Source organism: Acipenser ruthenus, chromosome 9 (genome assembly GCF_902713425.1).
Source record: "Acipenser ruthenus chromosome 9, fAciRut3.2 maternal haplotype, whole genome shotgun sequence".
Taxonomy (NCBI): Eukaryota; Metazoa; Chordata; class Actinopteri; order Acipenseriformes; family Acipenseridae; genus Acipenser; species Acipenser ruthenus.
The window spans coordinates 25305832-25330232 of NC_081197.1; the positions used below are offsets into that span (position 1 = coordinate 25305832).

At 42.0% G+C, this 24401-nt stretch overlaps 1 protein-coding gene across 2 annotated transcripts in view; it reads left to right on the plus strand.

The window, feature by feature from the left end:
• Nucleotides 1-24199, plus strand: part of pknox1.1 (pbx/knotted 1 homeobox 1.1) — a 97321-nt gene extending 73122 nt beyond the window's left edge. For both annotated transcript variants that reach the window (XM_059029747.1, XM_059029748.1), the window contains exons 7-11: nucleotides 7333-7430; nucleotides 8250-8378; nucleotides 16200-16276; nucleotides 22378-22550; nucleotides 23153-24199. In XM_059029747.1, the coding sequence (XP_058885730.1) occupies nucleotides 7333-7430; nucleotides 8250-8378; nucleotides 16200-16276; nucleotides 22378-22550; nucleotides 23153-23352 (677 nt within the window). In that variant the 3' untranslated portion in view covers nucleotides 23353-24199. The remainder of the gene's footprint in view (nucleotides 1-7332; nucleotides 7431-8249; nucleotides 8379-16199; nucleotides 16277-22377; nucleotides 22551-23152) is intronic.
• Nucleotides 24200-24401: the final 202 nt, after the last annotated feature.

Here is a 24401-nt window from a genome sequence, read left to right on the forward strand (position 1 = left end):
TGATTGACCAGAAAATGGCCTCGACTTGCACAGATTCTGCTTCATCACACATGCCAGGGACATTAAACTTAATTAGAAACCAGAAATGCTACACATGTAAACTGTGTAAACGATTTTTACTGATGTTTCAATTAAAACCCCTTTTTTTTCACCGATTTTATTCCTAATTTAATATTTGTAAAATAAACCATGGAACGCCCCCCCCCCCCCCATCACATTAGAAGATAAACAAACAGTACTACTGAATAACAGTTGACATAGGAAGCATTTATTGGTACACTTTTAAATTCTAAGGAAGTTACACCTCACCAGTGCCATCATTCAATAATATAAACAAACTTAACATTTTACTTTAAACATTACAACTAATTCTGTGTAAAGTAAAAAACTATAAATAGTATTCATACCAGTTTATCTCCGAGTTAGTCTTTGTTATCTGGATGGTTATTGCCAAACTCTTTGACCTGATCGTAGGGGTATTTTTATCGTTTTTGGCATCTTTAAGCAGCTTGTTCAGTCTTAATAATGCACTGGATACTGAAGTAAATGCAGCTACGTTTCAGCATGAATGTGACGTGAGTGTGTCTCGTTCACCAGAAGAAGTTTTATTGAACAAGTAAATTTACTAAATTCAAAGGAAAATTGCCTGTGTTGATGATTATATATGAGAAGTGTATTGATTTGGTTATCAAACAAACAGAAAAAACCTTGCAAGTTTTTTGCCCCGCCCCAAGTGTAAAACAAAAAATTCTCCGACAGCATTGAAAATCTGTGTTTTTCCGCGTTATTCTGAAGCAAATGGATTCTTAGGATCCCTGGTGATAAATATGCTCAATACAGTGGTATTGCATCACTCAATATATGGTACAATGTAGAAAGAATGAAATACTGTATTAAGAAACATTTCACTTTTGTATTTATTATTTTCCTGTTATACCCCCGTTGTAGCCATGGAAAATCACATTTGAGTAGAACTGCTGCTCATGGTTTTTAAAATTGAAATTATTTAATCAACATGGTGGCTTCAAAGCGACAAAGATGAATGGCAGGATTTTAAATTAGTTTCTGGTGAGGAAATACTCCTAATTTAAAATGTACTATAATGGCTGTAGTGGTGACATCAGGCCAGCAGCAGGAAGAAAAACACAGGCAGGTACTGCAGAGCAAAAGACGTGCCGTGCGCTGTGTATTTAAATAACAAAAACAAATAAAATATTCAAACAAAAACACTTGCTCACAGAGCAAAATAAAGGTGTGTAATATAAAAAGTTTTTAAAAAAGTACGATCAGTGAAGGCTACTGCCCAGCCTGATCACAGTATTCTGTTTTTTGTTATTTTGTTTTATTTAAAACCTTTATTTTGCTCTGTGAGCAAGTGTTTTTGTTTGAATATATTATTTAATTGCACTGTACTTGCAGTGTCTCTTGTTTTCTTCCTACATTCTGGCCTGACGTCACCACATTGGCTACCCTGCCACAGACTCTATGGTAAAACTAGTAAGTATGCTACAAATGGAGATGCAGGAAATGAGACAGCAACAGGAGCTTGAGGAGCTGGCACACCCACAATTCATGCAATTCATGGAAGTCAGCACCCTTATCAGACTGAAAGCCACCAGGGAGATAGAAGAGGGTCAAAACAGCTGGGTTCAGATAGGCAGAAGCAGGGAAAAAAAAAAACTTCATCAAACACAACCACCAGAAAACAAAACATCCAACAAATTTGAGCCACTTCAAAATTTTGATGATCAAAACCAACATCAAGAGAACGAAAGGAACAACATCCAGGACCCTATACACAGTGCTGGCTAGGCAGCAAAAAGAAGGCAGTTCATGATTGTTGGGGACTCCATATTGATAAACACAGCAAGTTCAGTTCACAGTTTGGACCCCCTTACTACAACAGTGTGCTGCCTTCTAGGAGCCTCTGTCACGCACATCACTGAGAACGTGGACAGGCTCCTAGAACGAACAGGAGACGACCCGGTAGTAGTTGTCCACATCGGTACAAACAACATTGGAAGAAACAGGCCAAGATCCCTGCAAAACAAATTCAGAGAGCTAGGAAGGGAATTAAAAGACAAGACCAAAACTGTGGTATTTTCTGGGATACTGCTGGCACCTTGCAAGGAGCAATATCAAAATACATAATCAAAATGCATGGCTGAAATCATGGTGCACACAGGAAGGCTTCATCTTTCTTGAACATAGCAAATATATTAAATGATTACTTTTCACAAGTTTTTACAAAGGAGGATACGGACAACATGCCCCACATGTTGACCTGTTCCAATCCAGTGTTAAATAGCTTTAGCATAACAGAGGCAGAAGTGTTAAAGGGACTAGGCTCTTAAAGGCTCTTAAAATAAACAAATCGTTTTGGTTAGGGCAGTGGTTCTCAATCTGTGGTCCGCAGACCACTGGTGATCCATCGGCTTCCTTCAGGTGGTCTGTGGAAGGTTACATAATTACAGAAAAGAAGCAGCAGCATAGTTTATAGACCTTAAAAACTCAGAAAATGCATACATGGAGAATATCTCCAAGGTCTAAACTCTCTGTCATAAATAGTTTTGAAATGTCTTAAATATATTCTTACTAGGGAGTTTGAGCTCACATGCACTCAGCACAGCAGCTTGTAAAGTAAGGGATAACTACAGGTCGTGCGTTGTGTTGCATTAACATACTGCTGTAGTTGGGTTGGAGGCACAAAGCGAAGCAACACAACGCACAAGCCCTGGAGTGTTATCCCTCTTATAAAACGGATACAATAAAAAATAAAGTGTTTTTATTTTTCAAAAAAACAAACAATTTTATTATTATTCTTCTATTTGTTGTAAACGTTAAACTGGAGGTTTTCAAGATTTCCATTTATTGTAATTAATTAAAATGAATGAAGCCTCTGTGCTGGTCTCAATCGCTCCGTAAACAGAACTGACATAGCCTGCAATGTTAGCAATTAGTGACCAAGCATTTAAAAATGCCAATCTTTTTTTTGGTGATAATGAAGATACAAAAAATGAGGCAAAGATCACTTCACTATTCACGCATTACTACCGCTGACTTGGAGAAGCTAATAGAAAATTAAATTATTGTCATTTTTAAATGCATGGTCACTAACAGGCTATCATTGCGGTTTATGTCAGCACTGTTTACGGAGCGATTGAGACCAGCACCGAGGCGAACATAACACAATTGAGTACTCTTGACCAGCCGAATTTCGCACTGAAGCATAGGTCATCGTAACAGACCATTTAGATTTTCAAGACAAACTGTTTTTAAGTCGATTTACCATTTATTTATGTTTCATCAAATCAATAAAAAACACCAGCTACCAAAGCATTTTTGTTTTCTTCGATTACATTAAGTTGCTGACTTGCTAAATCTTTGTATCGCTTGCTTTTCATTTGTTCTTGTAATTCTAGCCACTTGTACACTGTCATGCCTGACCAAAGGAATGTCACTCATTTTTAAAAACTTTAAAAGACTTCTCATAACAATGTGTGTATTTATTGCGAATTTAATATGTTTGTATTGATCATTTATTAATTGAACTGTGTTTCGGTAAAATAAATTGCATTGTGCATTATACAGTTATATTGCACGGTAAAAAATCCTCAACAGCCAATCAGCGTGCAGCATCCAAACATTTGTGTTATAAATAAAGATTATAGCTGGAGATTCGTTGACTGTGCTGGTACCTCATGGATGTATTGTAATTTCACATAAATCAATTTCTGCTGTAATTATCAATTTAAAAATAAAAAATGTTTTTTTTCCCTCTGTAAATTCGTGTTAATGAAATGTGAACTAGAACCGCTCTTTAAAACGCAAATTCTTAAAATAACTTTGCTCACAGAAACAGGCCCACCCATCGCATTAAAACAAGTAAAGGTGTCGACGGTTATTCTTAGTATTGTAGTGATTTTTTTATGTGCTTATTTTTCAGTCAGCCATACAGTGGCTCTCAAAAGTATTCACCCCCCTTGGACTTTTCCACATTTTATTGTGTTACAACATGGAATCAAAATTGGATTGTTTTTGCCACTGATCAACACAAAAAAAGTCCATAATGTCAACGTGAAAAATAAAATCTACAAATTGTTCTAAATTAATTACAAATATAAAACAGAAAATAATTGATTGCATAAGTATTCACCCCCTTGAGTCAATATTTTGTAGAGGCACCTTTGGCAGCAATTACAGCTATGAGTCTATTTGGATAAGTCTCTACCAGCTTTGCACATCTGGACACTACAATTTTTGTCCATTTTTCTTTGTAAAATTGCTCAAACTCTGTCAAGTTGGATGGGGACCTTTGGTGAACAGCAATTTTCAACTCATTCCACATATTCTCAATTGGATTGAGGTCTGGGCTTTGACTGGGCCACTCCAGGACATTGACCTTTTTGTTTTTAAGCCACTCCAGTGTGGCTTTGGCTGTTTGTTTGGGGTCATTGTCCTGCTGGAAGATGAATCTTCTCCCAAGTCCTAGGTCTCTTGCAGACTTCAGCAGGTTTTCCTCTAGGATTTCTCTGTACTTTGCTGCATCCATTTTGCCCTCTATCTTCACAAGCTTTCCAGGCCCTGACGCAGAGTAACATCCCCATAGCATGATGCTGCCACCACCATGCTTAACGGTAGGGGTGGTGTTCTCAGGATGATGTGCGGTGTTAGGCTTGCGCCAAACATAGTGCTTAGCGTTGAGGCCAAAAAGCTCTATTTTGGTCTCATCAGACCATAGAATCTCCTTCCACTTGGTCTGAGAGTCTCCCACATGCCTTCTGGCAAACTCTAGCTGAGATTTGATGCAAGGTTTTTTCAACAATGGCTTTCTTTTTGCCACTCTCCCATAAAGTCCAGTTTTGTGAAGCACCCGGGCTATTGTTGCCGTATGCACAGTGTCTCCCAGCTCAGCCGTGGAAGACTGTAACTCCTTTAGAGTTGCCATAGGCCTCTTGGTGGCCTTCCTGACTAGTGCCCTTCTCGCCCGGATACTCAGTTTTTGAGGACGGCCTGTTCTAGACAGATTCACAGTTGTGCCATATTCTCTCCATTTCTTTTTTTTTTTTTTTTTTTTTTTTTTTATAAATTTAGTCGTCGCCAATTATTTTTACCCCGGTTTTCACCCCAATTTAGCATGCCCAATTATTATCTGTATCCCCAGCTCACCGCTCGCAACCCCCCCGCCGACTCAGGAAACGGAGGCTGAAACACGCGTCCTCCGAAACGTGCTCCTTCCAAGCCGTCATTTTTCGCACTGCAGATCCACAGCAATGCTACCAGACCTATAGTGCCGGAGGACAACACAGATCTGGCGGCTCCGCTGCAGAGCCACAGGCGCCCTATCGGCCACAGGGGTCGCTGATGCGCGGTGAGCCGTGGATTCCCCTGCCGACCTAAGCCCTCCCTACCCGGGCAGCGCTCAGCCAATTGTGCGCCGCCCCCTAGGAACTCTCGGTCACGGTCAGCTGTGACATAGCCTGGATTCGAACCTGCGATCTCCAGGCTATAGGGCACATCCTGCGAGGAGCGCCTTTACTGGATGCGCCACTCAGGAGCCCCTCTCTCCATTTCTTAATAATGGACTTTACTGTGCTCCGGGGGTTATTCAATGCCTTGGAAATGTTCTTATATCCTACCCCTGATTGGTGCTTTTGAAGGACCTTATGCCGGATTTGCTTTGAATGTTCCTTTGTCTTCATGATGTAGTTTTTGTTAGGAAATGTACTAACCAACTGTGGGACCTCCCAGAGACAGGTGTATTTAACCTGAAATCATGTGAAACACCTTAATGGACTCCATTCAACTAATTACGTGACTTCTAAAGACAATTGGTTGCACCAGAGCTTATTTAGGTGTGTCATAGCAAAGGGGGTGAATACTTATGCAATCAGTTATTTTCTGTTTTATATTTGTAATTAATTTAGAACAATTTGTAGATTTTATTTTTCACGTTGACATTATGGACTTTTTTTGTGTTGATCAGGGGGAAAAACTCCTAATTCAATCCATTTTGATTCCATGTTGTAACACAATAAAATGTGGAAAAGTCCAAGGGGGGGTGAATACTTTTGAGAGCCACTGTACTATTTATCGGTTGGTCTGCCGAGATAAAAAAAAATTCAGGTGGTACACAAACAAAAAAGTTTGAGAACCACTGGGTTAGGGTCTGCAGTGTTTGCGTATGCTTGCTAGTACCAGCACCTTTCATCAACACACCTGAATAGCCAGACTAATTATAAAGCCGCGGTTATCCCTACCGAGGGCAGTCATGTCTTGTCATAACTTATGATTTATGTTACCATATGTGACAGGGTGGACGAGTGGTGACGTCAGGCCAGAAGCAAGAACCAAAACACAAAGGCAGTACTGCACAAATAAATAAAATGTTTTAACAAAAAGAAACTTGCTCACAGAGCGTAAATAGAAGATTTAAACAAAATAATCGCGAACACAAAAATGTCTTAAAGGTCCGGCTGGGCAGTAGCCTTCACAGATCCCTTAAGTTTTGTTTACTTTTTTTTATTTTTCTCCTCGCTCCCTCTCGCTCTCGCTCTCGCTCTCATTCCTCCTCTCAAACACCCACCCGGAACATGGAGAGCTGCAGGCTTTTTATACCGTGGCCGAGGGGTTTAACTCGCTGGCAATTATTCTTTTACCCCTCGGCCACCATCTGCACAAGTTTTTTTAATGTTATTGTTTTACTTTTTTAATAAGTAAAACAATAACAAACACACGGCTACGCGTCACATTTATACATAAATACAAATAAACAATAACAAAACCAGCGGCACTTCTCTGTCACATAAATACATCAAATAAATCATAACAAAACAAATACAAAATAATAAACTGCACATGGGCGGAGGGGGAGACCGCGTTCTAAAAATAAATAAAACTATTAAGGGATGTTAATATGAACCGTTTACATGCAGCAAAGTGTGCGATGAGCTCCCGAAAACAGCGACTTAATGCTGAAACTGCCAACGCTTCTTATTGTACAAAAAAAACTGGATTTGGTTCGATTTTATCTTTTGTTGGCATTGTTCAGTTTGGAATTGTATGCAAAAGTCATTTTCGGTTTGGGAAAATCATGACCGTTGCATCCCTACCGGTACCTGTGATTTTATTTTCTCAGCACAGGAAAATAGACTAGCAATACTACATCTAAAAGTAGGTTTGAAATTGGATTTAGAAACATTAACATTTCTTAATTTGTAAATAAAGCTTTAATGACCTTTTATAAAAATGGATTACCATAAAACAAACCAATTGCTCTCAACCCTCTCTGCAGCCACAGTAAAACATGCAAAACTGTCTTTTTATGAATAGGTGGCACAGTGTATCACCCTGTGACTGTCGTTACACCACAAGGCCAGGTAGTAACACAGGCTTTGTCACCAGGGACAGTGCGCATCCAGAATACACAGGTGAGTTTCAAAAATATACTTCATATATTTGACACTGGTATTGTGTGTGTGTGTGTATTGTACTGCAAGTATATTGTTTATTCTTGCAGTTGTGTTTTAGGGTTTACAATATTTTATGTCTGTTTTGTGTTACAATAATGCTCTTAGAATTGTATTATACACCCCTGCAGTAGAGCACCTGTTGTACTGTAACAGTGATTTAGTTCCTTCTTCTGGTTTGATCCTGCAGTCATCTGAATTTTTCACTTATTTGTTTTTCACCATTCATACAGTATTTGATAACATTTGTTTTACAAGAAGTCTGCATGATGTATACTATAAATTATGATAACTGGGAATAGTTATCATCATTTATATCATGTAACTGCCGCCTGGATTAATATATAATTGGAAAGTAAGAGTGCATTATGTTTTAAATATTGATGTTATTATTTGGTACCAGCTTTTGAGGATAATTTAGCAAAGGCAAAATATGAAATTATTTTATTACTCTCCTCTGAAAGCTTTTCTAAAATGTAGTTGCGTTCTTCTGACTTAATTATCATTTCATTTAACATATTGTCCTTTACTTTTTAAATTCTTGAATGAATTCAAGCTGTAGCATGAATTATATACAGTGATACCACTGTTTAGTCGTATTCAAGGACTAGAAACGCAATTATTCCTATTATAAACCTCACAGATTGTCAGTCAGGTTAATATGAGCTTTCAAATCTTAAAGCAGCCCAATATGATCAGGAAAAAGGACATAAAATGTATTTTATAAAAGGTCCTCCACACATTTTGTTTTTAGTTATAGTTTGTTATATCTTTATATAGCTCCAGCTCCAGTTAAATCAGGATCTGAGTATCATACATCATGAAGATATGTCCTCCAAAAACAAACGAGGAGTGCTGCCCAAGCAAGCCACCAATGTAATGAGATCCTGGCTGTTCCAGCACATTGGAGTAAGTACCACTGAAAAGTACCATATTTTTTCTGTGTTTGACCTTGGTGCTGGATTGATGCACTGGAGACTTTTCTTTTCATATCCTCATATGAGTTAGAAGTAGCAGTAATGCAAGCTACCCTACACTTCCTCAACAATGGTCTTGGACATTACCATTAATTAACCACCCTCTAGGGCAGTGGACAACAATTAAATCTGACGGTGGGTCAAATGACCCGCGGGCAGCCGCAGAGCAGGCCACTTGCAATACCCCCCCTCCCATCCAAAAAATGTGTTGCAGCATGGCACAAGGCATACCGGCTCGTCAATAAAAAAAGCTTGTCAAGCCGGTTGAAAACAAACGACGAAGCAGCTCTGCAGCTAGAACTAGTAGTAGATTTGCATGCATCGTTGTTGCTGAAAACTAAATTGAAAAAGAAGCTGGCTTTGTTTGTGCTGTCCATGTTTGGATCCACATGCGAAGAGGCTTATTCCACAATGAATGCAACATTAAAAACAGATGCACGAAACAGGCTGACACAAGAATCTTTGGAGGACTGCCTGCATATCGCCGTCACGTCTATCACACCTGATGTTCTAAAGCTGATCGCAGAACGAAAGTGCCATTTTTCTCATTCAATTTGTCATAACGCAATGAAGCATTTAAAGTAAAAATGTATGCTATTTTTGAGTTTTGTTTGATGTTATTCTGCATTCCTGACTATGTAGGATAGTACCATTTCTCATTGAATTGGCCATAACACATTGAAGCATTTAAAATAAAAAATGTATGTGTAACAGGGCAAGGAGCCCTGTACATGGATTTTGTTTATTTTTAGAATGGGGTTTCCCCCTCCGCCCCTGTGTTATTTTGTATTTGTATATTCTGATTTATTTATTTGTATTTAGATGACGGTGAAGCGCCGCAGGTTTTGTTATTGTTTTGTATTTAGATATGACGGCATAGCCGTGGGTTTGTTTTTGTTTAGTTGCGTGGATGGGTAGTCCCATCCACAGTAATTTAAAAACCCGTGCAGAAGGTGACCATCTCCCGAGTTAATTAATTGTTTCAATTGTTGCTAATCGGGAGATGGTCACCTGTATATAAACCTGCAGCTCTCTACCCTCGGGGTGGGTGTTCAAGAGGAGGAACGAGAGCAGAGAGAGAGAGCGAAAACAAACTAAACTTAAAAGTAAATCCAGGATCAGTGAAGGGGACTGCCCAGCCTGACCTGGATCATTTATTGTTTATTTTGTGTGCGTGATTTTGTTTTGTTTAAACCTTTTATTTTCGCTCTGTGAGCACAGTGTTTTGTGTTAGAACTTTTTATTGTTGTATTTTATTATTATTATTATTTATTTATTTATTTATTAGCAGACGCCATTATCCAGGGCGACTTACAATCGTAAGCAAATACATTTCAAGTGTTACAATACAAGTAATACAATAAGAGCAAGAAATACAATCACTTTTGTTCAAGCAAAGTACAAGTGTGACAAACCACAATTCAATAATACAGCAGATAATAGTGATAGTTACATCAGGATATGATTAAATACAAAATACTACAGCTTAAACACTTGGCAGATTACAGTATTCTGAAGTACAGGATTAAATGCAGTAAAATAGGGGGCAGATAAGAGCAAAATAAAGGACATTTAAATGAAGGGTGATAGTGTCCCAGGATACAAACAGAGGAGTTCTACAGGTGCTGTTTGAAGAGGTGAGTCTTAAGGAGGCGCCGGAATGTGGTCAGGGACTGACCACATTCTGTAGGAAGGTCATTCCACCACTGCGGAGCAAGGGTGGAGAAGGAGCGGGCTCTGGAGGCAGGGGAGCGTAGCGGAGGTAGAGCCAGTCTTCTAGTGCAGGCGGAGCAGAGAGGTCGAGTGGGGGTGTAGGGAGAGATGAGAGTCTGGAGGTAGCTGGGTGCAGTCTGGTCAAGGCATCTGTAGGCTAGTACAAGAGTCTTGAACTGGATGCGAGCGGTGATCGGGAGCCAGTGGAGCGAGCGGAGTAGTGGAGTAGCGTGGGCGAAGCGAGGCAGAGAGAATACCAGGCGGGCAGCAGAGTTCTGGATGAGCTGGACGGACGGGTGGCGGACGCAGGGAGGCCAGCCAGGAGGGAGTTGCAGTAGTCTAGGCGGGAGAGTACCAGGGCCTGGACCAGGAGCTGGGTAGCATAGTTGGTGAGGAAGGGTCGGATTCTTCGGATGTTGCTCAGGAAGAATCGGCAAGTGCGTGTCAGAGTGGAGATGTGCTGGGAATAAGAGAGGCAGGGGTCCAGGGTGACTCCAAGTTTCTTAGCGGAGGAAGAGGGAGAGAGTGTGGTAGATTCCAGAGGAACAGAGATAGAGAGATCAGAGGAGGGGGAGGAGGAGGAGGAGGGAAAGAAAAGGAGGTCAGATTTAGAGAGGTTGAGTTTGAGGTGATGCGAGTGCATCCAGGAGGAAATAGCAGACAGACAGGAGGAGATACGGGAGGAGATGGTGGAGTCAGAGGTGGGGAAGGAGAGGAAAATCTGAGCATCATCAGCATAGAAATGGTATGAGAAACCATAGGATGCGATGAGGGGGCCCAGGGAGCGGGTGTAGAGAGAGAACAGGAGAGGACCCAAGACTGACCCTTGGGGGACTCCAGTTAAGAGAGGGTGAGGTGTGGAGGTTGCTCCACGCCAGGTTACCTGGTAAGTGCGGTTGGAGAGGTAGGAGGAGAACCAGGCCAGAGCAGTGCCAGAGATCCCCAGGTCAGCAAGAGATGATAGTAGAATAGAGTGATCAACAGTGTCAAAGGCAACAGAGAGGTCGAGGAGAAATAGGACAGAGGAGAGAGAGGCAGCTTGTTTTTTTAAAGTTTAAAAAAACAAGTGTAACCCGGCCAGCACTCACGGTCGTTCGTTTGCCCCTGTAGCACACAGACCCAGGACACAGAAATTGATTTTTCAAGAGTGGTTGCGCTATTTTTAATAACAAAACCACAAACAAACAAAAACAAAATTATTATTATTTATTGTCCAGGGCGACTTACAGTTGTTACAAGATATCACATTATTTTTACATACAATTACCGAATTATACAGTTGCACCGGGGATTGAACCCATGACCCTCCGGTCAAGGGTCTGGAGCCCTAACCACTACTCCACATCTAGCTCAAACGTAGAGCCTAACTTATCTTTGAACAGGTCCCTGACTAACACACAGAACGGCTAAGCCGTTTACTTGTCCATAAACAAAAACACACAGTTTTATCATAGCACTTACTTGTAGATTGACTGCTCGGAAACAGAGCACACCTTCTACTTCTACTCAGCAGTCCCGTGCAAACTGAATGCACCTCTTAAATACCCTGCACCTGGTTCTAATTTACAATTACTACCAAGTGCAGGGGATAATTAACAATAAAATAAATTAAACAATTAACCAAAATGTGCATTTGCACATGTTTTATGCAGGGAGGATATTAACCCCCTCCCTGCTGTGTTACACATCCTCCCCCTTAAGTGCGCAGCACTGATCGGCCATTCCAAGGCCACTTCCCTCCACCCTTAAAAGACCACCCACCCTCAAGTCTGATTTCTTTAATCTTCGCCTTCTTCCATGGACGGGCTTGAGGGTTGGTCGGTTCCTCCGGCGCTTCCAGGGAGGGACCGCGAACCGGCGACATGGGACCCAACCGGGATGACAGGGGTGACTGAAGTGACGGTTGGGGAACAGGAGGATGCAGCAGCGGGCAGAGGTCTTCACCTGGGGACCAGCACAGCGACGTCCGATCACCCAGGGGGAGCGAAGCAGCGAACAGGGGGAGCACCAGCGACGTCTGGCAGCAGCCCAGCGACGTCTGGGTGCTCGGGGAGAGCGGAGTAGGGAACCGGGGGCAGAGCTGTGGCCGATGGTGCAGACTCCTGGGCTCCAGGTCTAGCGCAGGGAGGTCTAGGCAGACCGGCAGGGCGTCCAGGAGCAAGGGGCAAGGGACCACACTGACCAGCGCCGGACGAGCTTCCGGGGTTGCAGGATGGAGCTGTGGTGGAGGTGCGCTCTTCACCTCCTCGGGCTCGGGATACAGCACCTCCTCTCCCTTGATTGCAGCCGGTGGCTCCGGAGACAGCCACGGCTCCACTTCCTCTGGCTTCGGGAAGGACTCCTCCTCCTGCCTTTGACCCAGCACCAGCTCCTCTGGTGCAGGAGACTGCTGGGCTTCTCTCGCTGACTCCAGCTCCCACTTCTGGAGCAGCAGCTCCAGCTCTGTAGGCTCCCGCTCTGGCAGTCCTAGCTCCAGTCTCCACTTCTTATTCTGCTCCACTTGAACAGCGGTGTTTCTGTTGATCCTTTCAATCAACTCTTTTAGATCCATTTTCTCTGGGTCATAGGGGTGCCCACACACGCTGCCACCATATATAACCCGGCCGGCACTCACGGTCATTCGTTTGCCCCTATAGCACACAAACCCAGGACACAGAAATTGATTTTTCAAGCATCGTTGCGCTATTTTTAATAACAAAACCACAAACAAACAAAAACAAAAGAAACACCTAGCTCAAACGCAGAGCCTAACTTCACTTTGAACAGGTCCCTGACTAACACACAGGATGGCTAAGCCGTTTACCTGTCCATAAACAAAAGCACACAGTTTTATCACAGCACTTACTTGTAGATTGTCCTCCGGCACTATAGGTCTGGTGGCATTGCTGTGGATCTGCAGTGCGAAAAATGACGGCTTGGAAGGAGCACGTTTAGAAGGACGCGTGTTCCAGCCTCCGTTTCCCGAGTCGGCGGGGGGGTTGCGAGCGGTGAGCCGGGGATACAGATAATAATTGGGCATGCTAAATTGGGGTGAAAACCGGGGTAAAAATAATTGGCGACGACTAAATTTAAAAATAAATAAATAAATAAAATAAATTAAACAATTAACCAAAATGTGCATACGCACATGTTTTATGCAGGGAGGATATTAACCCCCTCCCTGCTGTGTTACACAAGATACAAATGATGTTCAGCACAAGAAAGGGGGAGGGGGCATGGTAATGTTGCTTGTGCTATTAAATGAAATGAAAGCACTCTAATGAACACAGACGGCTGGAGGTGATCAAGGTTTTTTTTGTTTGTTTGTTTTATGAATCACAGTGTGTTGCTATTCAAAGTTGAAAGACCCATCAGCTCACTCATATGACTAGAAAATGGTGGAACTAATCAAAGGTCATCATATGCATGCCTAGCTAATCGTCAAAATGCCTAAGAAAAAACTGGCAATTCACAGGAGCACTTTGTTTACAGTCTGACATGGCCAAATAAACTTGCTCGGGAAATAATAAAGGGAAAAATCTTACATTAACAATCAATGGGTATCAAAACATAATTTTCCGAGCTCAACAGTAATATTACATCAAACATTTGAAGGGATTCAACCTTGTTTCAGAAATTGAGAATTTATAAGTCAGTTCTGAAATTGTAATACTATTGGAATGCAGTGATTGTGTGTCGGGGGGGCACTGCCTTATGTTTTTAAATGATGTCAGATTTATATACCCTCTATAACCCACAATATGTTAGGGTTAAAAGTGTTGTGCTGTTAAGCTCCTTAAAAAACAAAACCTACAGTGTTATAAATCTATTCTTATTCATTGCAAAAATGACATTTAAGATAACTTTAAGTTTGCGACACAAACCCACAAAGCTACAGAAATTGGGGTTAGGTTTTTACACTACAACAATCTTAACTGAGACATGTTCTATCTAGGCATTGCAGCACAGACAAGGAAAGTGTGGAGTCCCCCCCTCCCCCCGGTACCCACATGTGTAATAGTTGGTCTGCCTCCACTATTGAATAAGTTAATAAAATAAATAAAACCAAATATATATAGTGGAGGGAAACTTTATGTTATTTTAATGTCGTTTTTTGCAATGAATTTCCATTGTTTTTGTAATGGTACGTCACCCTGTGGGTTGAATCAATCTAACCCTTGTAAATTTGGCCTTAGACCCCATAATGAAGACCCTGTTGTGTTTTATTCTTTTTCTTTCTGTTTTAACTATGCTGCCTTATCAGCTTGCGCTGCATATTCTGCACTGTAATTTATACTGCCTGTGGAGATGCACTTTCTGTTTTATATTTTACTACAGAACTGCTTATCTAAATCTGATGAATCTTTGTTAGGACCTTCTTTAGCACAAATGATTCAATAATTAATCAGAATATGAGAGGTGCCTGTCTTTAAATGCATATGTATGTCACTCTTACAGTTTTTGCTAATTCAAGAGTATTCATACCTTGACAAGGAAAATTAAATGAATAGCTAGTTGAGGCACCTTAACAATAATAACCTCTTTTAAACGATTAGGATATTTGTCAGTGAGCTTTTGGCATGATTATTTTGTGATTTTTGACCATTCTTCAATGCAAAATTGAACTTTCTTAGAGTTTATAAAATGGTTAGGCATAGGATGATTGCAGTCATTACCAATAAGTCAATATGGGACAAAGAACGTAGCTATTAAGACCTGAGGCAGAAAATGATTTATTGTCATAAAGCTGGAGAAGGATACCACGCATTTGAGTATCCCAATTTTAACTATTGTTTCTATTATCAAGGAGTACAAATCTCTTGGTACTGTCACAACGCTTCCTCGGTCTGGAAAAAAGAAGGTTCTTTCACCAAGAACGAGTAGAATAATGTGAGGAAGGTTAATAATAATCAGAGATTGACTGCCAAAGATATTCAAAGTGAATTGACTGCAAGTGGGACAGGGGTTTCCATTTCAAGCATAGGTCGAGTATTGCATGGTGAAGGTCTCAGTGGTCGCAGGCAGTGGAAAAAGCCACTCTTAGGAAAACATCACAAGGACAATCGCTTAAAGTTTGCAAAACGGCATTTGAATGATGGATAGAGTTCTGGCCCAAGGATTTGTGGAGTGATGAAACTATTTGGTTACGCTGGTAGTCGTTACATTTGGAGAAAGTCTGGTTAGGCGTACAAAGAACACAACACCGTACATAAACTTTTAACTACAACCCTAACCCTAAAGGGCTATACAAATTCATATACCAATATAGCTTATGGAATAACACAAAGACAGAACTTTGTTCACTCTTGCTTACACAGTGTTAGTACAACATAGATTTTGTCTCAACAAACCTTAACTCAAAAAGTGCACACAGAGAGTTGAGCCCTTTTCCAGTTTCAAAGACAATTTGGATGGCTCCATGTTTACCAAATGTCATACTTCTGTCTGCTTTTAAACCCAAGTTATGCATATCTCACATTTTGTGTTTATAATGCATGAAAATGTGCCTGAATAGTCCTTAATGGGTGGCAATGCTCTATGCGGATGGTCTTTCTGTCTTTATACTTGGATATATAACTTTGCATACTTAAAATACTGTAAATACTATATATTTATTCAGACTTTACAGTGTGCATTTCATACATTTTTGTAAATCCTCCATAAAATGAACATTGTTAAAACTTGTGACAAAATAAATTGGTTTAATCTGTAGTATTTTTGATGTGTGGTCTGGTAGTTCTATCTTGACAGTTGGATGTCTGTTTAGTCAATATGCCACAACCTCAACTTTACAGAAAGACTACCCTAAGATAAATAACTAAATAAGTTAATTGTCTTATCGTGTCTTTCCTAGACCTGTATACAGGTATGGAGTGTTGGGTTACTGAAGACTATCAGATTTTTCCCACACTATGAATGGCCATTTTTGTTCTGAGATGCTATTATTACATGCAGTGGATGTGGTAACTATTTTTGTTACCAACTCCATACAAAACTAGGGTGTTTCATATGTTACTGATCAACCTTGTTGTATAAGATAAATTACTTTTTTTTTTTGCAGCACCCTTATCCAACAGAAGATGAGAAGAAGCAGATTGCTACCCAGACTAATTTGACACTACTTCAAGTTAATAACTGGTAAGAAAACATAAATATCCATTAAAAAAAACGTGTTTGTGATGTTGCTTAACTCCAAGAAGAGCAGTTCCCTTTCAAGTAGAGAATATTAACCATTACAAAATGGGTGTTCCCCTTTAAGACACCCGAACCTGAAAACTTTATACCAAAGACACTCGTCAGAGGAGGGTGACGTAGTGCTGCTCCGCCCCTGCGAGAATAAAACCACTACTCACCCTGACAGTATCGTCATGTTCCTTTTCAGCCTAACCTGATTAACATCAGAGAGTTGATCAGTATACCCTTCTGTATATTTTCACACTCTTTTAGCATTTACTTAAAAAGTGCAGAATTATTTACTGAATCGCTAAAATAATTTTCTGTTTTTGAGTTTCTGTTTTTCTGTATTTTCAACTAGCACTGGTTAAGTCTGTCCGCGGCCTTCTGTGCCGTGGGAAGCCTGCGGCTTAATTGCTGCCTTCCTGGAATCTTAGCGCACCAAGTCGCCGACTTGTTCAGCTGAATTTGATATATTAAGAATATCATTGTTAATATTGGTTAATTATTAAAATTACAGTATTTTACTGTATGTTTCACTTTGCGTTAGCTATTGGTTGTATAATATACTGTGTTTCATTTTTCTTACAGGAAGGTATTGAAACCCGAGCAGCTACTGTAGGCTTGTGTCTACTTTAGCAGCTTGCTGCAGTTTTAGTGCAGCTATCCAGCAGCACTATCACAAAGGCATGTTTGCAAGCAGGCTGTTTCTTCTCTCGCTTTCTGCTGACTAGAAACAAGCCAGTGGCTTTGTGCAGATGGACATTCCTGTTGCTCGCCACAAACAGTACTGCAGCCTTTCGCCCGATCCTAAGGGACCGAGGTTACTGTTTCGGTGCAGGCTACTGCTAGTCTTGTGTTTGTACTGACTAGTAGTTTAGCCAGTGGCTGACTTGCAGGTGGGCACGTGCCACTAGCAGTAACTGCGATTAGTACCAGGTACGGGTCGGTACAGAATGTCGGTTCCGAATTCCGTGTGGGTACCGAGCGCACTGAGTGTCGGTTCCGAGCACATAAAGTGTCAATACTCCACTATGTATACAGCACTATCACCATGTCTGTGTTCCATACATGAGGCTCTTGAAAGGCTAAACTGCCTGCAAGTGACGGACACGATAAATGTACTGTGTGCGATAAATGACAAGAAATTGAAGAAGGAATCTATTCAAAAAAAAACCTAGGAATATGTTGACTCAGAAATGTCTTCATCTAGACAATGTGGGGAAGCTATAAAAAAGGCCAACAAGATGCTCGGATATATTGTGAAAAGTGTTGAATTTAAATCAAGGGAAGTAATGTTAAAACTTTACAATGCATTAGTAAGACCTCATCTAGAATATTGTGTTCAGTTCTGATCACCTCGTTACTAAAAGAATATTGCTGCTCTAGAAAGAGTGCAAAGAAGAGCGACCAGAATTATCCCGGGTTTAAAAGGCATGTCGTATGCAGACAGGCTAAAAGAATTGAATCTATTCAGTCTTGAACAAAGAAGACTACGTGGTGATCTGATTCAAGGATTCAAAATCCTAAAAGGTATAGACAATTTCGACCCAGGGGACTTTTTGACCTGTAAAAAGAAACAAGGACCAGGGGTCACAAATGGAGATTAGATAAAGGGGCATTCAGAACAGAAAATAGGAGACACTTTTTTACACAGAGAATTGTGAGGGTCTGGAACCAACTCCCCAGTAATGTTGTTGAAGCTGACACCCTGGGATCCTTCAAGAAGCTGCTTGATGAGATTCTGGGATCAATACGCTACTAACAACCAAACGAGCAAGATGGGCCGAATGGCCTCCTCTCGTTTGTAAACTTTCTTATGTTCTTATATTCTTATGTCGTATGGTTTAGTCCACTTCAAACAGACTGACTTCGAGACTAGAAAATCCCCAGGAACTGAACAAAATGAGTCCCAATTGTAGCGTACTAATCCGAAGATTTAGTTCATTAGTTTAGCTGATCTGATCAAGTGGACCAAATTAGATTGATTTGAAGAAACATTTTCTGTGCGCTGTAGAGCAAATAGAATTAGACTCCATTATTTCCCTCCCTGCTATTATTTGTTCTTACTATCTACAGACTCAACAAGGTTTATTGTTTTAGATTAAGTGTATTATAAAGGTACAAAACTGAAACAATATGCATTGTCTTTTAAAATAAACTCCCCTCACAGTCTATCAAAAGAAACACAAGATGAAAAATAAAAGTTCTAGTTTCAACACAATACAAAATAGCACCGCATAATATGTGAAAGCATTGTAAAGCAAAATATACAAGGAGTATTGTGGCAATGTGCCCGCCCCTGTGTGCATTTGTGTGTTATATGTTGTATGTTGCGTGTGTTAATGTTGGTGTATAGAGATTGGTACACAGGATATAAACGGGTCTGTGTTTCACGTGTGATTTAAAAAGGTAGATTTGTATTTAGGCACGAGGAGGGCACAAATCACTTCGCGTGCTGGTTAAATGTAATATGTGAGCACGGGGTTGCACAGAATTAATTCACGTGCTGGGATTCAAGTGAATAATTAATTGGTAATTGAATCCCAGCACAATAGTATATATAGACGCACATTTCATTCAGTCGGGGTTAGGTGTTCAGTGAGTGGAGAACGGGATCGGAGACGGAGGTAATAATAATAAGAAGAAGAATAATAATAGTTAAGTGTTTTCACTCACCGTGTTTTGTCTGTGTAGTCCGTTTTGTTTGTCTCTTTATTTTGGCGTGTAGTGCCGTGTCCAGTGTTTTTGTTGTTTAAAACCTTTTATTTTCTGTTCTGTTATTAAATGCTGAGCGCGATCACGCGCTCAGCCTCACCAAACCCCAAATCTCTGTCTGTTTATTTCCTGCATCTGGTCTGACGCCACCCACTCCGGCCGTCTTTGTGACACGTGGTGTCCTGCGTGGGATCGACAGCGCCTCCAGGACTCAGGCCAGAGCAGGAACCGCATTTTTTGAGGGAAAAAAAAAAAATTGTTGGATTACAAAAAAATATATATATAAATAAATAAAATGGGATGGAAGGAGGATATAGAGGTGAAGGACAGGGAGGAGGAGTGCCGCCTAAGGGCCAGACATCCACGGCGATTTAACAAGCCAACGCCGGGGTGCCTCCTCTGCGACCAGGATCATCTGTTCGCCAACTGTCCCTTCCGCAGTTATGAGGAGGAGCCGGAGCGTCCACAGCCCAAGTGGGAGGAGCCTGAGCGTCCACAGCCCAAGTGGGAGGAGCCTGAGCATCCACAGCCCAAGTGGGAGGAGCCTGAGCGTCCACAGCCCAAGTGGGAGGAGCCTGAGCGTCCACAGCCCAAGTGGGAGGAGCCTGAGCGTCCACAGCCCAAGTGGGAGGACCCTGAGCGTCCTACGCCTGAGTGGGAGGAGCCCGAGCGTCCTACGCCTGAGTGGGAGGAGCCCGAACGTCCTACGCCTGAGTGGGGGGAGCCCGAACGTCCACAGCCCAAGAGGGGGGAGTCGGTGCGTCCACAGCCCAAAAGGGAGGAGTCGGTGCGTCCACAGCCCAAAAGGGAGGAGTCGGTGCGTCCACAGCCCAAAAGGGAGGAGTCGGTGCGTCCACAGCCCAAAGAGAGGAAAGTCGGGGCTTCCATAACCCTAGGAACCAAGCTGCCAGCAGAGGGAGAATGCCTGCTGGTCCTACCTCCACCAGCAGAGGGAAAATGCCTGCTGTCCCCATCTCCACCACCAGAGGAAGAATGCCTGCTGGTTTCCCCTTCCGAGGCAGAGCCGCACCAGTCCCCTGCAAGAGAGACAGAGCAGCACCAGTCCCCTGAGAAAGGGGGAGACTACACGCTGCTCCCACCTCCGTCGTCAGGAGACTACACGCTGCTCCCACCTTCACCGGCAGGAGCAGAGCAGCCGGAGCTGTCTCTGTCTCCGCCACCTTCACCGGCAGGAGCAGAGCAGCAGGAGCTGCCTCTGCCTCCGCCACCTCCACCACTTCCTCCATTAGGAGCAGAGCAGCAGGAGCTGCCTCTGCCTCCACCACCGCCAGGAGCAGAGGAGCAGGAGCTGCCTCTGCCTCCACCACCGCCAGGAGCAGAGGAGCAGGAGCTGCCTCTGCCTCCGCCACCTCCACCGGCAGGAGCAGAGCAGCAGGAGCTGCCTCTGCCTCCGCCATGTCCACCAGCAGAGGGTGAATGCCTGCTGGGTCCCTGTCCACAAGCAGAGGGTGAATGCCTGCTGGTATCACTTCCCCCACCAGCAGAGGGTGAATGCCTGCTGGTATCACTTCCCCCACCAGCAGAGGATGAATACCTGCTGGTATCACTTCCCCCACCAGCAGAGGATGAATGCCTGCTGGTATCACTTTCCCCACCATCCCGAGGAGAGGAGCGGGAGCTGCCTCTGCCTCCATCACCATCAGGGGGAGAGAAGCAGGAGCTGCCTCTCCCTTCACCAGAAAGACCAGGACATGAAGCTGGCGGCCCTCAGCAGCCCTTGCATAGGCTGCTGAGGGAAGCATGGGGAAGAACCGCCTGGCCGCAGAGGCCGAGAAGAGGGCCAACACCCGCACCCCGGCTGGTCCTGACTCCCTGCCACGCTTCACCCAAGGATGCCTGTCTGGCATCGCCTGGGTTTGCCAGCCGCGCCGCATTGCCTGGGTTTGCCAGCCGCGCCGCATCGCCTGGGGCTGCCGGTTGCTCCGCATCGCAGCAGGGGATGCTGTGGCCGGAGCCCCACCAAGGGGAGCTGCCGGCCACGAAGAAGGTGGGGGAGGTCAGGAGACCTGCTCCCACTGCAGCAGTTTCGCTGCCGGAGATCGTGGGGGAGGTCCGGAGACCGGCTCCCACTGCAGCAGTTTTGCTGCCGGAGATCGTGGGGGAGGTCCGGAGACCTGCTCCCACTGCAGCTTCTTCGCTGCCGGCAGTACTGTGGTCGGAGCCCCACCAAGGGGAGCTACCGGCTACGAAGGAAGGGGGAGAGGTCAGGAGACCAGCATCCCCCGCAGCAATTTCGCTGCAGGAGTGGACCAGCATGCTGTCAGCCGTGCCACTACCGGCAGGGGTGCTGACAGCATGGCCAGCCATGGGCCCACTGAAGCCTCCCTTCCCAGCCCGAGACTTTGTCCTGGACTGCTGGGTTTTTAAGGGGGGAGGTGGCCGTTGAGGCCATGTGTGCTGCGCACAAGGGGGGGTATATGTGGCAATGTGCCCCGCCCCTGTGTGCATTTGTGTGTTATGTGTTGCGTGTTGCGTGTGTAAATGTTGGTGTATAGTCATTGGTACACAGGATATAAACGGGTCTGTGTTTCACGTGTGAGTTAAAATTGTATAATTATATTTAGGCACGGGATTGCACTTCACGTGCATTTAAAGTATGTAATAATATGTGAGCACGGGGTTGCACAGAATTAATTCACTTGCTGGGATTCAAGTGAATAATTAATTAGTAATTGAATCAACAGCACAACAGTATATATAGAGACACGTAGCTCTCACTTGGGGTTGGGTGTTCGAGAGTGGAGAACGGGTGAGAGAGAAGGAGAACGTAAAGTGAAGTAAAATAATTATCTATAAGTGTTTGTACTCACCGTGTTTGTTTGTCTCTCCGTGCACCGTTTGTTAAGTGTTTAGTACGTTTTGTTTGTCTATTTATTTTGGCGCAAGTGCCGTGTTCTGTTTTGTGTTCAAACCTTTTATTTTCTGTTCTGTTTATTTATTAAATGCTGAGCGAAAGCATTCGCTCAGCTCCACCAAACTCTACCTCTTGTTTTGTTTATTTATTTCCTGCTTCTGGTCTGACGCCACCCACTCCGGCCGTCTTTGTCACAACAATAAAACAATTAACAAAACTAATTAAACAAAATGTGCATATGCACATGTTTTATGCAGGGAGGAATATATATATATATATATATATATATATATATATATATATATATATATATATATATATATATATATATATAATTTTTATATATATATATATATATATATATATATATATTTTTTTTTTTTTTCTCAACCCTAAAATTATAGGTGATGCAAAACTTTTGGCCATAGCTGTATTTTTAAATCCATGCTTTATCCATATTTTTTTCATTAAGGTTCATCAATGCCAGGAGGAGAATCCTCCAGCCCATGCTGGATGCGAGTTGTTCTGAAACTCCAAAGACAAAGAAGAAAACTGCACAAAATAGGCCCCTTCAGAGGTTCTGGCCCGATTCTATTGCATCTGGTGTCAACCAACAACATTCCTCAGAAATCACAATGTCTGAAGGTATGTCGAGAATGTACAGGTGAAAATATTGACACTTTGGGAATCAAGGTTTTTAGGAGGTGAATGTGTGCACAATGTCCTGGGTGGTCCAGGAAAGTTGGGATCCCAGTGATTCAGCAATATGGCTTGGTATCTTATTCCATACACTCTCCACTTTCTCATTCCTTCAAACGCTGGCATTAGTCTAGCTCATTGCTGAACTCTCTTCAGGAATTTCCTTTTTGTATTGCAGGTCCAAAATTGAACACAGTATATGTGCAATCTCCCCAGTGCAATATGCAACCTCAGCATAACCTCCTTTGATTTGTACTACACTCATTTTACTGTCCAATAAATCATTATGTTTGTCTTTTTATTAAGGACTCACTAGGGAGTATTCCCAATTGTTTGAGTTGTTGTTTTGGGTTCTCATTAAAACAGTCAGTTCTGTCTCAGTAAAACAGTCTCTGTTTTGGGTTCTCAGTCATTAGATGCCTGTAGTCTTGCAAAAGTTTGTAAGCGTTTTTGATCCAAATATTGCGAATTATAAGTATTGGTCCTGTTATCTCTATTTATATTTTCTCAGTAATGTAGTTTTTTTTTTGTTTTTTTTTAATTTTAAGGAACTATGGTGGCTGTCGGTGTGAATGTGGACAGTCTCCAGTCTCTCTCTTCAGATGGTGCCACATTAGCAGTGCAGCAGGTCATGATGGGCGGGCAGAGTGAAGATGATTCTGTGGAGAGTGGAGAGGATGACAGTGGTGACCTTTCAACAACAAACATAAGTGGGCTTGGATTGGAAACAAGTGATTCCCTGCAGTAGACCCAACAGAGTAACAAGGAAAGAGTCTGAAAATATATTGTGAATAAAAATAGGACTTACAGTCTTTGTTTTTTTAGTTTGCACAGCAAACATTTACACCGGGCGTTTTATTTCTAAAATGTTTTATACTTAGTTATAGAGGGGTGCACTTTTTGTATTTCTAATACTAAACAAACAAAAGTGTTATAATAAGGAGTGCTTAAATATAAAGCTTTGGAAGATGGACAATACTGATTTCAGTAGGGATGCAAACACTTAACTGTAGTTATTTCATACATTTAGCATGCCTGTATATCACTAGCTGTGCTTACAAAGCAAATAAACACAGGGCCATAGTTGTCCACAAGATTTAAAACAAATATTAAAAATAAGGTATTTTTTATAAATGAAATGCGCGGAAAATAATGGGTTTGTTTCTTTTTTTAGGAATATTTATATATTAAGACAAAAAAATTCTAAAAGAAAGCCATCCTTTTCGGGTTGAAGTGGATGTTTTTTAAATAAATAAAAAAATATAATAGCTAATTAAATCAGTTTAAATAAGCCTTAAACTAACTTGAAAAGAAGCACATAGTCTATAAAGCCAGTTTATAAAACTGAATATTTAGTGTTAAAATTAATTTTAAATAACAAAACCATGTGGATTCAGTACAGGTTTCTGCATTTCAATGTGTTATTGGCTTTACAAGATACAGGAATACTTAAATCGATTTGTATTTTTTCTCAGTAATTAAATATTTGCATTTTTAGTGTAGGTTTCATGCTCTGTAATGTATTTTCCTATAACTTGTCCAGTAAAATTGCCAAATTTAGTTTTTTGTTAAATAAAAAATGCATTTACACACAATTTCAGTCTATACTGTTGTGTTTTGCCTTTTTCTCATTGTATTATAATATGTGCAATTAGGAGATGCGTGAAACTCAGACATGAGTGTCTTCATTTTGGATATTTTATTGAAAAATTATAGTTTTAGGAAATATGGAAGCACTTCCATCAATAACCAGAATTAATATTACACACCAAGGACTCAATCTCTTACAAAGGGTCA